This window comes from Oculina patagonica, chromosome 5 (assembly GCF_052425735.1).
Source record: "Oculina patagonica isolate OP01 chromosome 5, crgOcupat, whole genome shotgun sequence".
Lineage (NCBI taxonomy): Eukaryota > Metazoa > Cnidaria > Anthozoa > Scleractinia > Oculinidae > Oculina > Oculina patagonica.
In genome coordinates this window covers 4,125,375-4,143,846 of record NC_135762.1, presented here as the reverse complement: position 1 = coordinate 4,143,846, position 18,472 = coordinate 4,125,375, and the positions used below count along the sequence as shown (strand labels likewise).

Here is an 18,472-nt window from a genome sequence, read left to right as displayed (position 1 = left end):
TACATCCGATTATAAGCCCTCCCGGATATAAGCCCCCCTCTACCGGACGACAGCACTGAACAGGGCTAAATGTTGCTTTATTATGCGTTTTTAACTTAAAAACGTATTTCGATCAACACTCCCGTGGCTCGTTTCGAAACGTCTCTTTTAATCCGCTTATAAGCCCTACCGTAAAAAAGCCCATCCGTTTATAAGCCCACCCAAAACCCCTTACGAAGTGGTATAAGCCCAGGGCTGAAAACCGGAATTTTACGATATTCTTGCAAATACCACTACTGAAAAAAATCTTAATCAGAACGGAAGAAATTGTCCCTCCCTTAGTAATTTTGAAGCCAATTTTTCCTTGGAAAACAGTCACGCCAGTCACACAAAGTTATTTTGTGCAGGCGAAAAGGAGCGCAAAAAGATTGCGTGAGTCGTTTGAAGTATCTCAGCTCCGTTTCTCTTCATCCCCTTATTTCTCTCCCTCCCCTCCCTCCTCAATGAGTAAGTCCGTGAGATCTGGGTACGAGAGTCAAGCCCAGTCCCTGCCTTCCCACTTCATTACGGCGCTCATGACGAAAAATTACTCACAGTTGTAACTTGCAATCCCCGGTGCACACCAACATGGCCGAACAGGAGATCGCAGTAATAGAATCCCCAAAGAAGCAAACCAGAAGTACTTCTGGGGTGAAGAACTTCCTTGCTGGAGGATTCGGCGGAATATGTTGCGTGGTATCTGGTCATCCACTGGACACAATTAAGGTAGATACCTTGTGAAGAAATATTCTTGTCAAATGCATTCTTTCTTGACGTGGATACGATCGAAGAAAATCTGCCCGATGATTTCTGCTTGTAGCTCTCAGGAAATCTATTTTAAGGAATTATTGGAAAGCCTTTGTTTATTTTGTTGTTAACTTTTCAATCAGCATTTACGTGGAAATTATGTTTTTAGTTCTATTTTTCGCAAGGGACAAAGTCCAACAAATTTCTTCTCCCTTCGATTTGCTACCTGCGTTTGACATGATTGCCAAATCTCCCAGGTTTGCAGCCAAAAACAGTATTGCAAGGACTTTAAACAATTAAATATACCAAAGATTTCAGTTAAGACAGTCAGGAAAGACTTTTTTACCATCATATTGTTATAAAAATCGAGCTTATAGATTTTGATTAGAGGCTAATGTATTCATGAATTTAAATAATTTTAAGGATTTTAAAATGGGACCCGTCTAAGATTTTGATGGTATCTTAACTTATTTTACTAAATAGTAGGAATAATATCCTGGCTTATGAGCGATTTGAAACATTGCAGAAATATGCGGGAATGGAATATTTGATTGCAATTTCTTGAATGAGACTGACATTTTATGCTGTCACGCCAGTACAAAAGTCACTTTATCACGCATTCAAGCTACGAAGAAAGTGATACAACATGACACTGTTGATATTATAGCCCTGGATGGAGTGTTTATATTATACTGTTATATTGTATGCAACACTTTGGCTCTCATGGCGGTTATTTTTATATATTTTTTCATTTGTTTGTTAATTGTTGTCAGGTTCGCCTTCAAACAATGCCTCAACCTGAACCAGGACAGAAACCAATGTTCACTGGAACTCTTGATTGTGCCATGAAAACAGTTAGAAAAGAGGTGAGATCAAGAGAACCTCAGTAAAATAACATTATGAATGATTTCTCAATACCTGAGTGACCTCTGGGGTATTGTGCAATGCCTGAAGCATGCAGAGTACAGTGATGAGGCTTTTTCAAGCAGATATAAGTGATGAGTATAAAGAAAATCGTCAGTCAGGGAAAATGTCTTGATGGGCAACTAAATTCTCAAAGCTAACATGAAAATACATGTGTAGTTATCACTGATGAGAATTAAAATCTCAATCTCTGCAGAGGGGTTTTTAAAGCCTCAACATACTCCCCAAGAAGTTGCTTACCAAAAAGAATGTTAATTATTTCAACCACTGTAAATCCTTGAATTAAATTAAATTTTTAACCAAGTTCAGATTAGAGCAGCACTTGTCTTCTATGCCACAATGGGATGATGCACATGGTTCCAGGAGATTTACTTACCTACCATTAAGAAGGGAAGCACGGTGGCCTAATGGTTAATGCGCTGGACTCCGGATCAAGTGGTCTGGGTTCGAGCCCTGGCAGGGGTCACTGTGTTGTGTTCTTGGGCAAGGTGCTATACTCCCACAGTGCCTCTCTCCACCCACGTGTATATATGGGTACCAGCGAATTTACTGCTGGGGGGTTACCTTGCGATGGACTAGCAATTCATCCAAGGGGAGTAGAAATACTCCTAGTTGCTTCATGCTACTGAAACCCAGAATAAGCTCCAGCCTGATGGTCACTAGGCTTGTATGCAGACTTTACCTACCCTTAAGGAAGGTTATATTTAAAATTTTGGAGGGGAAGGGATTTCAAAAGACTATGAAACTGAACTGAAATTTCCAGGGGACAGAGCTCGACCCAAAAAAACCTTCCATGGGATTGAAGAGGGGTATCCGTGGAAAGCTGATGTGGAGACCTACGGTATTTACGGGGGAATTAGAATAAAGAGTGACCACGGCAGAATGAACTAACACAACTTTATATTAAACTGTAAACAAGGAAATGCTGACAAGACTCAATAAAAGATGACTTTGGTTCCTCGCTCGACTATTCGCTTCATGTGCTATGTCGCGTGGTGTTTATCAGTCCCATAATTCCACTGGGGAGGGTTCATCAATGGGTGTATACATTGTGCAGTTGAATCTTGATTCCCCTTCAGGTCATTTTCTTACTAATTTTGCCCTTGATAACTTAAACCCCCCCCCCCCCTCTCGAGCCTTTTTCGATTTCCCTTAAGGTTCGAGTTACAGGATTCAACTGTATTTGATTTAGGGAGTGCCAAATTGAGTATTAATAATTATTGTCACATTGATTGCAGGGAATTCTTGGTTTGTATAAAGGAATGGCTGCTCCAGTTGTGGGTGTTGCACCGATCTTTGCCATCTGTTTCTGGGGATTTAACATGGGTAAAAAACTACAGCTCAAGAACCCTCATGATGAACCAACGTAAGATTTACTAGAGGCAGAAACCCATAAGGGTTGAAATGTGTAACGCGCGCGCACAGCGTTTGAATATTCATTTTTGGAAACACGAAGAATTTGTACGCGAATGCTTTATTCACGAAATGACACACGCAACATAATTTTTGGTTTTGCGGCAAGTTGTTTGAATTTCGACCTAAACGCCGTAAATTTCTTACAGAAACTAAAGAAATACATTAAGTGTATCGAAGCGAAGTTCTCCAGACTACTTCTAGAAGATAAAAAAAGAGAATTTAACCAAATTTAACTTTATTATTCAACCAAGCTTGATCAAAAACAAGATTACGCCATCGAGTGCGAGCTAGTGCGCGCTGTGAATTTAATCCAAATAAAGTAATTTTGATTGGTTAAATTGTTCTCGTAATTTTCAAAATATGGTACTTAGTTTAAATGAATGTGCAAACGCTTTGTACAATGCAAATCATAGGGAGTTACCAATTCAACCCTTATGGGTTTCTGCTAGAGGATTATATATAAAAATGTAGCAGAGAAAAACTTACCTTTTGTGTATGATTTTTGTTTCTTTCTGTAATGTACACTTCTTCTTGTTCTTTGTTACCTTGCTTGTTTTAAACTGGGTTTTTTTGGTGATAAATTGATGTGCAAAATTTTTAGGTACCTACAGGCTGGCATTAATTTTCAGCATTTTCTATCATTCCAGGTATTTTCAAATCGTGACGTCAGGTTTTTTTGCTGGAGTATGCACAACAGTTATTATGGCTCCAGGGGAAAGAATTAAGTGTCTTTTACAGGTAGGTAAATGATATGTTGAGTCAGCACAGAGTTACAACCCACCTGTGTTATGGATGTGTTAAGCTTAAATTGCCAAAATACTGCCCAGATAGAAGCACATACCATGCTATCTGTTCCAGGGAACATTGTGTGGTTCCAGAAAATATCCATACTCTCCCCACAGAAGGGATTGGAAGTTCCGGGGAGGAAGGGGGGTCACAAAGACCCAAATTTTTAAAGCAATGTATGGAGCTAAATTGGAATTTCCAGAGGGGGTGGGGGTGGGGGTCATAGGGCAAATCCCTTCTGTGGGGGGTATGGATGTTTTCTGGAACTACACATTAGTAAATAATGTAACTTTCAGATCCGAAAACCTAGAAAATGCTTCACGAAAACCTCCTGCTTCAGCACTACGCTGTCGTCTTTTTTCACTTGGTTGAACTGCAGTACTGTAATTACGTTGTGTATATTTGCTAGTCAGAATGAACTTGCATATAAAATAATATCCAATTCCTTACATCTCTCAAGATCCAACAAGCCTCTGGAGCAGAAAAGAAATATGCCGGACCAGCTGATGTGGTGAAAAAACTCTACAAGCAAAGTGGAATCCGTGGAGTGTACAAAGGAACATGTGCCACATTGCTGAGAGGCAAGTTACCAGAAAAATGTGCTCTCTTGATACTAAGATATGTATACTTGCCAACTCTCACGTCTTAGGCATGAGTCTCATGCCTGCGAGTTAAAAACTTTGATCTAACGGCAACTCAAGCTTATACACCAATTTCTCACGCCTACTTCAAAAAAATGTGAGCTATTCTAAGCATAATTTACACACTTTTCAAAAAAATGTAAACTCAAACTAACGAGAGAAAGGTAAACTCTGTATAAAATGAGTAAATGGTGATGCTTTCCCCAAAATCACAGAGTTTTGACAAAAAAAAAAACACATTGGGAACGAGGTTGTGTTTAGCAAAATGCATCCATGCACTGGGATTGGGATATGTTTGGTATGTCTTTGGAATACTTCGGACATCTTAGGAAAACTTCGGACATTGTCATATCGTGCTCAGAAAATCTGGTTCTCTCAGGATAAAAATCTCACGCCTTTGACCAAGAAAAAGTTGGCAGATATACTCTTGATACCAAGATACTGGTATGTTCAGCAGCACCTCTGGATGCACCCCCCCCCCCCAACAAATAAGCAACAAACAAACAACAGTTATCCAGTGTGTTGTGCAGTTTAATGGAACAGTCCATTTTAGTAACAACTCAGTAGCAAAACTAACATGTTTGTCTTAAATTCATTTTTGGTTTAAACTTTTTCAAACCAGTTTGATTTTTATTTTCTTTTGGTTCTTTTTACGTTAATGAATATGAGACAATGAAAAGTAAAAATCAAACTGGTTTGAAAAAATTTCAACCAACTTAAGATAAATTTTAACCACAACACATTGCCACAGTACACATGGTTCAAAACAGACTACTTTTGTCTGTGGTGTCCATGGCAGCTCCCCAATGGATTTACACACCTGGGGTGGCTTGTTCTAACCCAGGATTAAACCTCAACCGAGGGTTGCATTTCTCTAGTACAAAATTGTTTCTATTGCTGATGTTTTGTGGAGTTTGAGATAGGTTGACGTCGAAACTGAAGGACAGAAGATATATTATTATAAACAGAATACTGCACTGAAAAGCTAAAACACTAAAATCAAAAATCACGCTAATCCTGGATTAGCTTAATAATGCTTTGAACAACCCGGCCCTGATGGGAGAGCTGAAGGTGCTGTGAGTGTGAAGTGCTTTGCCCACTCTGACTTATACTGACTATGACTGCAAGTAACAGTGACTGACTATAACTGCAGCCATCAGGACACAGTACCTCCTATTAAAAATTAATAATGGGTCGTCACGAAGTGTGAGGCAGCGAGGGCCGTGATTCATTCTGGTTAGCCTAAATAGCACTTTGGATAGCCAAAATTGCACTCTGGTTAGCCTACAGTTAGCTTCTACAAGGTAGCTTGCTGTTAGCCTTTTTATTTTATTTTTTTTTATTGCAAACACACAATAATTACATACAACAATACAATAATTACAACACTTACACAACTAACGGGCTCTGCCTACACTAATTACAATACAAATTTACGATATTATATTCTATTTACAAAGTTATATTCTATGGTATTCTAATCACTCTGTATTTAGTATTTACAATAATTATAACACATACAAATTTAGCCTTTTTATTTGGAGAAGGGATTTCTGTCTCGCATACCTGGCTGCCTTGCCTTGCACGCCTCACTCCCTCGCACATTTGTAAGACTCTTTAATAACAGGATAGTAGAAATGTTTAAGTCAGTTAATTAGCAACGTGTTAATTTTATTATTTTAAACTGTGTTCTGTATAGATGTCCCTGCCACTGGAATGTATTTTGCGTCATATGAGCTTCTTCTAAAATCATTAACTCCTGAAGGAAAGACGTAAGTACTCTTTGCAGAACCTTTAAGATAATTTCTATGCATATGATATGTTATTATTTATTATATAGCCGCGAGTGTTTTACTGAAAAATAGACCACTCGTAAAATTCATACAAAACTGCATCCGGGACTGTAATGGCGTATTTTCCATATCCTCACTAGTGAGGATATCGATGACGTCATTTCCCGCCTTTGCACGGTTGTTTGTGCAAAGCTGCTAAACGCCGGTTGGAAATGGCGAGCTATCGATTCATGAAGTTCACTGGAGTCAAAATAAAAGCTGTTACTGAGGAGCAGCAAAATGCTAACACGAAGAAGAAAACTTCAGACGAAGGGAGGGAAAATCATGAAATTTCAGCTGCCGAACTGCAAGACTTCGCGATCAGAAATCAGAAAAGCAGTGAGTTTGAGCAGAAACAGATTTCAAAACGGTGAATCATATTATCAGTGGCGATGATGAAAGCTAATAAACAGTGTTTACATTTACGTTATACATCTTCTGAAAGCTTCAGTTCGCGAAATTTTGCTTTAAGATTGGCAATTTGCTCAATTGTTAAGCTTATATTTAGCCCGTCGCTCCTGTTTTAATAACCTTTTGATGAATGAATAAAAATGTTTTAACTTTTACTTCATGCATGATTTTTGTCTATATAATAAAAAGAAAATTACACGGTGGCTTGAAGATATGAATTTTATTTTCTCGTGGTAAAAGCAATATTTTACTCATTCGCTGCACTCATTCGTAAAATATTGCTTTACCACTCGAAAATAAAATTCATATCTTCGCGCCGCCGTGTAATATCCTCTATATAAACTGCAGTGGTATAGCGAGTGGTAGCAAATCGAGAAAAATGGTATCACACATGTGTGGATAAAAATGATATCCACACATGTGTGATATCATTTTTGATCAATCAGCTTGCAGAGTTTGCCATGTTTCAATGCTCAATGAGCCAAAGTAAATCAATATTAAGTTGAAACATCTTCGGATCTTCCTTGGCAATCTTCGGAAATTTTCAGAAAATGTTCGGAATCATTAGTACAACCTTTGGACAACATTTTGAAAATTTTCAGAAATCTTTGGAAAATCATCAAAAACATCGTAATTAGTGGGTTTATATACATGTAATGTTCAAATCCGATATCTCACTCGTGAGCTATCGATTTGAACACTCAAAGATAAATTTCATATCTCCATGCAACCATGTATTATCCCCTATGTGTAATCTTGACAAATGGATAAACAAATTTTTGGCTCATTTGTACTGGCCTGTGCACTTTTACTCTGGTATCTGTAGTTAATCATTTTTGCTGCTCATGTTGCCCAGACCTTTTGTTGCAGAGTCCATTTGACTAACCATATTCATTCCATTAAGGATAAAAAAGGATAACATTTATTCCATTAAGGATCAATTTGTTTGGCCCTTGAGAATGAGCGCTTATTCAAAGTGGGTGCTAATTCGAAGCTGGGAGCTTAATATTAAATTTTCATGATTACGGTACTGCAAAAAGTAAGTTCATTTTTGCAACAAAACAATAATTTATAACAAACATTAAGGTGTACCAAAGCAGAATTTAAGTTCCTGTAAAATACTACGAAAACTCGGGGGAAGTCTTCCTAAAAGTACTTAGTCAATTTCAATAATCAATACTCCTCTTGTGCACTTAAGTTTTTTTTGTGAGATGGGGGTGGGTGCTTATTCGAGGTTGGGTGTTTAATTGGCCACTGCAACAAATTGTTAAGCCCCAGTTTGTCCTCGCTCTTACTGTTCTTCATCTGAATATCATGTTATTACACTCGCACAAAAGATATTTATTTAAATAATAAAGATGGTAAACTTTAAGCTCGGTAATAAATAATGAAGATGAAGTATTCAACATGACACGAGCATGGGACAAAGAAAAATTCTGAGTCCCCGACGGGAATTGAACCCATGGCCTTCCAGATACCGGTTGGGCGCTCTAACCAACTGAGCTACGAGAGACTCGTTGTGAGCTGGGCCATTTTACTAGGTTGATAAGTGACACGCGTTCTGCATACTGCTAGGATCAGCAATGTCTCTTGTAGCTCAGTTGGTTAGAGCGCCCAACCGGTATCTGGGAGGGCATGGGTTCGATTCGATTCCCGCTGGGGGCTCAGAATTTTTCATTGTCCCATGCTCGTGTCATGTTAAATACTTCATCTTCACAAAATATATTATTAGAAGAAAAAATTTGTTGATTGATTGATTCATATATTGTATATTTTTATGAAATTAATGCAGTTTTAGTAACATCTTTTGTAGCATCGAAGTACACATGAAAATGTACAAAGAGGGCTGTGCTGCTTGACACAGCAGCTGTTTGCACACAAAAAACATCTATTACACTAGTTGCATCATTCATCTCTTCCAATAAAATACGAAAATTGGAGACCCATCACTTGCTGGCCAGTTCTTGATATGCTGATGTCCAGTCTAATCCCATAATTCTAATTGTGAAGCGCATTGAGCTTTATAAATGCGCTATATAAGAACCTATAATTATCATTCATTCATTCATCATGATTAATAAGAGAACTTGTTTTGCTCATTTGCAGCCGAAGTGATGTTGGTCCTCTAAAAATTCTTTTTGCTGGTGGTAAGTCACTGTTTCTTCACCAGGCTCAATACATCAGAGGAGCAAACAAAGAAGCCAAGATTTATGTTCTAAGGTCCATGGCCCTGCACATCTTTTGTTTTGCACTCATACACTATGCATGGTTATAAAATTGAAATGTTTCTATTGGTTAGTTGCATGAACACATGTAACCACCTATTGTATTTTGTCAGGTTTTTGTAATGTTTAATAAATGAGCAGGAGTGTTTTATCAAGTTTAAAACAGGAGGCACAGCCTCGTGTTTTAAACTTGATAAAACACGAGCTGTGAATTTATTGAACGGCTTAAAAATCTTCTGATGTTGATCAACTCATTCTTGCACTAATATTTAGATTTGGGGTTATTTTGGGCTAGAAAATTGGACGTAAAGTTTAGCCGTGTCTTTATCAGATATAAAGACACTCATTAAACATTAATTTCTTTTGTATTTTCTTTATGAATTATTAATGAGTTTTTTAAGTGCAATTCAACCCCCAAAATAGCGAATAAGGTAACAGTACAAAATTCGAACTCAACAGACGTACAAAGTATATTAAATGTGACAAAATATGAAGAACCCGTTAATATACTTGCAAGAAGAACTCAAAAATGCCAAAAGTTGTCCCTTTAGGTTGTTGCCATTTCATAACTGAAGAGACATTTTTTTGAAGTGAAGTTCTAAGATCATTTTTTGGACTCCATTTTTATTTGCAGGTGTGGCAGGCATGATGAACTGGACTGTTGCCATAGCTCCTGATGTGTTGAAGTCTCGTTTACAGACAGGTACACTCCGCTATATAATAAAATTAAAGGATTTAGACAATGCAGTATTGGGATAACTTTTTATCACTTCACTGCCAAGACTAGCCACTACAAAGATGTTTAGAGTGAACCTAACAATTTTTTTTTTTTTTAAAAAAAATAAAAAAAATTTTATTATTATTATTATTATTAACCTAACTAACTTTTCCAAACTTTTCCAAAGTGCACACTGAGTCGTGGCCCCAGCCATACACAAAGCATGGGCAGATTTTTGTCTCTGCTGAAAGTTCAAACATGTAGACTCCAACATATAAATATGAAAAGAATACACGATTTTTACTGCCTGACAAATGTTTAGAATAGTTTTAAGGCACCAAAGCTGACCAGCATTTGGAGTGATTACAATACAATACAATACAATACAATACAATACAATACAATACAATACAATACAATACAATACAATACAATACAATACAATACAATACAATACAATACAATACAATACAATACAATACAATACAATACAATACAATACAATACAATACAATACAATACAATACAATACAATACAATACAATACAATACAATACAATACAATACAATACAATACAATACAATACAATACAATACAATACAATACAATACAATACAATACAATACAATACAATACAATACAATACAATACAATACAATACAATACAATACAATAAATACAATACAATACAATACAATAAAAGTTTAATGTGGTCATTACACTTAGCTATGGTTTCGATGCATCCCGCAGATATGGTTAGCAAAATCTGCGGGAACGCACCAGCTAGTTTACAGGTAAGCCACAATGAAAATAAAACAAAAATAAAATAAAGTGAATAAATTAATTTGTTTATTTACAGCACCTGAAGGAAGTTATCCTAATGGAGTCAGAGACGTATTCAGACACATGGTAAGTTATACATTCATCTATCTTGCTCAAAGTGAACACCACCATAAAACAGACAGCTATATGTAGGGCTGTACCCTGTAGGCTTAAGGCGGCGAAATACGAGATACAAAAACCCTCAACTTGTCGCGCAACATTGTTGCACTGCCAGTTGAACGAGTTGTTGCCCATTTTTCCACCGAGCGCTCAACTTGTCTCGCAACAAATGTCACTGCTGCAAATTGCAGCAACATGTTGCACAAAGTAGAACGGAATTCTACTTTTTGCAACAATTTTTTCAACTTGCAACACCGAAATTTGTTGCGAGACAAGTTGAGCGCACGTTAGAAATACAGGCAACAACTCGTTCAACTGGCAATGCAACAATGTTGCGCGACAAGTTGAGGGTTTTTGTATCTCGTATTTCGCCGCCTTTAGGAATAGTTTACTTTATTAATTCCGGTGTAATTTTGATTCGGTTTTATTGGTCTGACTGTGAGCTTATTGTAACTTTTTAGATGCGCGAGGAGGGCCCAAGGGCACTGTTCAAAGGATTGACACCTGTCATGCTCAGAGCCTTCCCAGCAAATGCGGTGAGTATAATTATACCATTCGACTGCTTAGGTGCAAACTGGAAAAAGTGAACAGTACTGAATACTGCTCAATAGCTTTCATTTGAATGGTCGCACACTAGGGCTTCATCCACACAGACTTACAAGTTAGAACCAACTTGTACAGCATAACAAACAGTACCACATGAAAGTACTGCTCAATAGCATTCATTTGAATGGTCACACACTCGGGTTTCATCAACAGATTTACAAGTTAGAACCAACTTGTACAGCATAACAAACAGAAGCACATGAAAATACTGCTCATAAGCATTCATTTGGGTGGTATCAGGAGGTTGTCTCCCTCCATCAAACGGTCCTTATTGTTGTCAATGATGTTTAATTTTCTTTTAAACTCTGTTTCTTCAACAGGCCTGTTTCCTTGGGTTTGAACTGGCCATGAAATTCTTCGACTGGGTTGCACCAAGCTGGTGATCTGGAACCTACTGGACGTGATCTTCCCAATTTTTTTAATTTGCCACTCGATTTCCATGGTGACAGCGATTTTCTCCACATATAAACCGTTTATGGTTTATATTAGCCACTGAAAATCGATAATATGCAGGAATTAACTTTTGACTTCAATATAAACTCCCCCAACAAAATCAACAAACACTACAAGAGAGCGTTTTCGCAGCAGAACTCCAGTTCTCTTCAAATGTCTTTATTAGAAACACTGTACTGATAACATTAAGCTTGTAAAGATTAAGGCGCTGTATTTTACTGTGTAATTTATAAGACGTCGCCAATCGCGTAGATACAGTATTTATTCGCCGTTTTAGAGGTCTGTGACCACTAAAATGTCATTCAATCTGCTATTATTTACCGCTTGGACGATGTGAAATGTTTCCCGCAATTATGCAATTAACTGACAATGTAAAATATATACGAAGAACAAATTAAGCTCCATAAAAGTTATTATGAAGCAATTTGTTCTTCTATTATATTAAAAATATTTCTAGCATCTAATATCATTTTTATTTTGACAATTAACTGGAACCGCGTAAACGTTCACCTTAATTGAAAAGTATGTAACTGAGGTGTAATTTGTAAAGCCATTGCTCATTTGGCAAACGATAGGATAGCACGCCGTAAGTCAGTTAGGAGATATTTCAGTAAAGTGCGCATTGGCCAAATAAAAGACAGCTTTGACGGTAAAAAAGAGAGTCCCCCGTATCTCTTGCCTGAAAGAATGCAATTTAAAATCGTGGTCTTATCACGAACAGTGTACCCTATGTGGTAGGAGAGGGTGGCCGGTTGGCTATTTATTACATGACATGGTAGAAGAGTTGAACTCGGGACTACCGAGAGCAAATCCAGCTTGAGGCAGGATGTTATCACTAAAGGACTTGGAAAATGTATTTTTTTTTTTGAAAAATATCCAAGTTAACGGAATGCTCTCCATTATGATTTGTAATACATTTAATTGTCCTCAACCCTATTACAGGACCACAAACCCCAACCTATTCAGAGGGACTACTCTGTGAAAAATCCAATTATTTAGGCATAGTTCTTTCTCACCGAAATGATATTCTATGGCCCCGGGAGAGTTGAAGGGAGGGGAGGGGACGGCTCTATTAACCTCCGCGCTGTACCGTAAAAGAGCCACAAATGTCTGTTCCGTAAACTGGATTGAAGTATAACTTACATCTAGAGCTCATTTTAACCTGTTTTCAACTATCACTCGTGTAAACTGTCAGTTTTTGCTTCCTCTGGCGACTGCAATTTTTCGTTAATTGGTTTCTGTTCGCCTTGTACAACATTCCTTTGAAATCTTTCTGTAGTTTTTTTCAGTTCTTGTTTACTTCTCTCAATGACGCTCATTAACGTGTTGAAAGCGATGTCAAATTCCTGTTGTGGCGTCATTGTCTTTGTACTTGAGCAACCTGGAGCATCATCCTTGATCCGTTCATGTGTTAGAGATTTGGAATCTATCGGTGGAAGAGAAAGCCCCAAACTTCTGTGATCTGCTATCTTGTTGCTAGGAGATGAAAAACTGTTCACCTTATTCTTGCGTTTTCTCGTTCTTTTTTGCTTTCGTTTTCCCCTCTTATTAAAACCTTTGTCGCCAGTTTTCCCAAGACCGCGAACATCTAGCTCTATGTCGGGTTGCTGACCTTTGTCGCTCGTTGTTGAGGTCTCGCTTAGTTCCATCTTTGGCAGAAAAAATGGCGGTCGTTTAGCCTTGCTTTCCGTGATGTTCGGAACATTCCTTCGTAAGAGTTGAACCTCTTGGAATGACACATTGTACTCGCTTATTCTTGCCATGACTGTACAGTACTAAGATTTAACGTAGTCACATGCCAAAACTCTTTGCAGATATCACGAAAACGTTAAAACAAGTTCATCTGCTGCGCTAGGAAGTAAACAGTTTTGTCTTGGTAGCTATTTAGTACTGACATTGCACGGGGGCACGATATTGCCCATGACAAATCAGTTTCTTCGTTTGGTTTGATATTCAAGAAGTACTGCGTTCAATTCGCCTTCAAATACGTTGATTGACGCAAATAACTTCGCTCAAGAAGTGGAAGACTGTACTCGAGGCTGAAAGGCAAACGGTTTCAAACCTTCTCTTGATGAGGAATATAGCGGTTATTACATCTTCAAAGACTAATCAGAAGAAGACATAATTACCTTTACAAGACAGTTTGTCTAATACATCTGCAAACAAAAGGCTACAAATTACTCCTAGAGGAAATCAACCTGTCATAAATGCCCTATTGTCACTCGCTCATGAAAACCGTCTTTTGTTAAGAGTAGTAAAAGTATGCTAATAAATAAAAATTGTTTTGTTAGTACTTATGAAATACTTCAGTCTGTTCTTACTGTACTTCATTGGCGACGAAATTCACGGGATTACCTTTGACAAGTAATTAAACGTTGTTGAAATGTGTTTGCACTTTCTACTCAGAAATAAACAGTGGTCGATAATAATACATGAAATACAAATATAGTGGACAGCTCTCATATCTCAAGCAGTGATAGGGCAGGCAAAGAGAATCCCGAGGAGGGAGAGAGAGCGCGCCCCCAGAGTAAATAACTGCCCCCGAAAGAGCCTCCGCAAGCTAAAGCAGTGATATCATGAAATCTAAGCTACCTTTGACTGCGATGGCCCGCCATACAACTCACTTTAGACAACCACATACTGTGGGATGAAAATCAAAAAGGCAAGAAAGAGAGTTCAATAATCGAATGATTAAAGTCATCGGCAATGTAACTAAACCAACAGCTTTTTCCATGAGAGGCGAGTTATAACAGCCGGTTTGTCTACAAGGGCGTTCTTACATGCCGTGGAATAATGATTTCCCGAACCCACGATTTCTTGGTCTGCAGTTCACTCAGGCCCCGTCCACACTAGTCCGGACAAATTTGAATCTACATCTATTTTGGCCAAAAGCGGATAAAATGCGTTTTCAAATCCCCACTTTGAAGAGTGTTTTCGAAAAGTTCTGTTTTCGGTGGACAATTTATCCGGATCAGTGTGAACGGGGCCTCAGACAAATACTGCATTTTACCCTCAATTTGTCGACCTCAGAATTTCTCGAACCATTTTTCGTCTCCCTTAGAGATTTGAGAAATCGGAATTCTAATGGAAGTCTTTTTTTGGCCAATTTGTACTACTTCAGAACCAATCCAGATCCGGCATTGTTTATATACATTGTTCGTAAGGGACCGTTCACTGACTTAATGCCAAAAAAAAAATAATGGGAGACGCTTTTCTTTGAGAAGGGGACGAATGCCAAAACAATGAAAAAGCTTCAGCTCAAACTCTTGGCTTTGTAGTCGTTAAAGTTTTCCTAGCAGGGGCGTAGGCAGCCTGTAGGCCCGTAGGCCCGGGCCTACAAATTTTTCAACCCACTCATATTTTGAAAAAGAGTATGATCAGAGAAAAAACTCAGGCTAAAACGCTTTCAAGTTGAAAAATAAATCTTTTTAAACTTGCCTTAGCATTATATATTTCGCAACAACCCCTTCGCGATGAGATCAAGGCTCATCTAGCAAGTACAAACTCACCTCAAGAGTAGCCAGGAGGTGACTGAAATGCACAATGACATGCACCTTAAGACCATGCGTCTATTTTGCATTTCATTTAAATGAAAACCAAATATGAAAACCTGCCTCTATAGTGTTTTTCAACTGTCGATGTGTACCGTTAAATAAGTTGTCACATGTGTTGTCGAGAAGTGCAGGTTGGCTGATTCGAACTGAACTCAAAATGTATTCTTACAGATCGATGGCCGCTTAAAATAATTTTTCGATTAAAAAGAAAAATGATATAAACAATGATATATCGTTAATTTGTGAAATTTGTCATTTTCACCTGTGCTTTCGCAGACAGGAATTATAATAGCGCTTATACGACAAAGTGATGAGACATCTCCGTACTGATAAACCATGAAAACGAAAACGAAATACCGTAGAATTCCCCCGGTTATAAGACTTGGGCTTATACAACTTCGTAAGGGGTTTTGGGTGGGCTTATAAGCGGAGGGGCTTATATCCGGGAGGGCTTATAAGCGGAATGAAAAAAACGTTTCGAAAAGAGCCACGGGAGTGTTGATCGAAATACGCTTTTAAGTTGAAAACGCATAATAAAGCAACATTTAGCCTTGTTCAGTACTGTCATCCGGCAGAGGGGGGCTTATATCCGGGGGGGGGCTTATAATCGGATGGATTTTTTTGTTTCCAGGTAGGTGGGCCTATAACCGGGAGGGCTTCCCCCCCCCCCCCCAACTCTCCTCCATAACACATAAGCGGGGGGAGGGGGGGGGGGCTTATAACCGGAATTCTACGGTATGTCCTTCAGATGATGTATTTAAAAGTTTAGTTACTCATTTGCAGGAACTCATGTCGACATTCAAGTTTTTCTTACTGGTTTTCAGACATTTCTTAAAGAATTGGTTAGGAGAAATTAATGGTCTCAACCTTTGTATCCTTAAATGCTCAGGCCAGTTTAAATTTTGTTACCCTTTTATTCCAGTTAAGAACAACCAAAAAACTTATTCACCTAACACGTCTCTTATTACATACACCTGATTGAAGCCGGAATAATCATGAATGACGAGACACAAATATTTACTGGGAAATCGGAAAAAATAATCATCGTCTGTGACAGAATAAACATGATAATAGGACAGGTTGCATAAATCATGATCTTAAGGCTCTCAAACACAGAAAATGTATATTGATTGTCAATAAAACAATTAAAAGGAAAATGACAAATGCTGTCCACCAAAAATATAATTGGGTCATATTGTTCATTGTTCTTGCTTTTCACATAGTCAACGTTTCTTCAATTTATTATATCCAACGATGAATTTTCTCGATTTTTATAACATTCGTCATCACTGAATAATGTAAGGCAAGTTTCATCTAAAAACGTGTTACCGTTACTAGAATTTAATCAAACGCGCTTCCTGAAACATTTAGGAATAGTTCTAATTACATGCTAATCTCGCCAAAAACCGTTCTTGTTTCAGCTGTTGTTTTTTTTTGAAAAAGTGAATAGGTAATGAACATGTGTCACGAAAAACGTCAGAAGAACGAGTTAATAAGAATCACCAGATGTTTTAGTAAAATGCATTAAATCTGTTTTGTTTTCTGTTGGCTTCTCCACTGTTGGACCACCTTTGGTATATGCTTTCGCTGAAACGAATAGGGGACTGAACTGTTTGATCATTTTAGGTGATAAATCAAACGGTTTAACTACTCTAAAAATACGTATTAACGTCGATGATGAATACTACCAGCAAAAAGAACTACGGATCGGCAGACCACCATTCAGACAATGAAGAAAACTCTTCTCATGAAACTACTGCTATCATAAATTACGCTCTAAATGCTCCACTGATGCTCATATCCATTATGGGCAACGCTTTGGTATTGGCCGCCATAATAAGAACTCCTTGCATTCGCTCGACTTCAATGTTAATGCTCTGCAGTCTCGCTGTTTCCGACCTTCTTGTTGGCTTCCTTGTTCAACCGTTTTATATTGCTGCTGAACTTACGAAAGACCGTTATGTACGCCAAATCACAACGAAGATGGGGTCTTCTTTATGTGGACTTTCTTTCTTGACAATAACAGCCATCACTGTGGATCGATTTCTGGCTCTTCACTATCACATGAGATATGCTACTTTAGTGACTAAATCCCGTGTTAAATATACTTTAGTAATAATATGGTTGAGTAGCTTCCTTTTATCAGGTTTTGACTTTTGGAGTCCGCCTGTACGTAACTTTCTTTCTGGTCTTGTTATTATCATTTGTCTTATAGTTTCTACATTTTCTTACATTTTTATTTATCGAATTGTTCGTCGGCATCAGTTACAAATTCACGCTCAACAACAGGCAGTGCAAAGTTTCAATGCTGAGAATAACTTGAACATGATGCGATTGAAAAGAAGTGCAATGAGCACTTTCTTGTTCTATATAGCCTTAATTATATGCTATTTTCCACTGTATGTTTTATTGACTGTCGATGGAATCTCTTACAAGGAGTGGCAAACCGAATGGAATTTTGCCATCACTGCAGTATATATGAACTCGTCCATTAATCCATGTTTGTATTGCTGGCGTCTACGTGAACTTCGATCAGCAGTTGTCAAGACAGCAAGGCATATGTTATGTAAACAAATAGTAGAAACTTAGACACCTTCTTCTTTCCGAACGATCTGAATAAAAAGAATCAGTATAGCGTGGCAGTCTTCGTCTTTTTCTTGATTGTCACTTGACTAGTGCTATTGCTCATGTTGGAGCCGGAATTGTTAACAAACTATAATTTTAAGTAAACAAGATATAAACTACTATTTCAGGATCTCGTGATGTACCAATCTCAGTTTTTCTCGGTGTTTTTAAGGTAAGCAGTAGTTCATTCACTGCCTTGCGACCAGAGTCTTCTTCGATCGTCCTAGAAAAAAATCGGAAAAAGGCGTAAAACGCAGTATTTTTTTTTGCGAATCGTCACCTCCATTTTGTTTGTCTCATTTGAATTGTACGTGAATACGAAAATCGACCCGATTTCTAAAATCTGTGGCACATGCAACTGATTTTTGAAACTCGGGCCGAGTTTTAACTGCGCACAAATCGTAGCATGTAAACCGGCCTGTGCTTTTTGTTTCTCTATTGATAGTCCGTCTTATAGTTACTCCGCGGAAAATTGATGATATTAGTCCGGGATACGAAGCTTCGAGAGCTAATTGCTACCGTTTAAGAACATTATAGTTACGAGACAAAAACACTCTTTTGTACTCTATCGTT

General features: G+C 37.9%; 2 protein-coding genes across 2 annotated transcripts; both read left to right on the top strand.

Annotated features, from left to right (window-relative positions):
• Positions 1-552: 552 nt before the first annotated feature.
• LOC144653929 (mitochondrial carnitine/acylcarnitine carrier protein-like) lies at positions 553-12,377 on the top strand. Its single transcript, XM_078514072.1, has 11 exons — positions 553-744; positions 1,539-1,631; positions 2,928-3,055; positions 3,753-3,843; positions 4,352-4,472; positions 6,232-6,304; positions 8,882-8,922; positions 9,635-9,703; positions 10,579-10,628; positions 11,123-11,197; positions 11,588-12,377. The coding sequence occupies exons 1-11, from the start codon at positions 607-609 to the stop codon at positions 11,648-11,650; spliced, it is 942 nt and encodes a 313-aa protein (XP_078370198.1). The 5' UTR covers positions 553-606; the 3' UTR covers positions 11,651-12,377.
• Positions 12,378-16,857: 4,480 nt separating this feature from the next.
• Positions 16,858-17,908, top strand: LOC144655170 (histamine H2 receptor-like). The gene has a single exon (XM_078515378.1). The coding sequence runs from the start codon at positions 16,949-16,951 to the stop codon at positions 17,861-17,863; it is 915 nt and encodes a 304-aa protein (XP_078371504.1). The 5' UTR covers positions 16,858-16,948; the 3' UTR covers positions 17,864-17,908.
• The last annotated feature ends 564 nt before the right edge of the window (positions 17,909-18,472 follow it).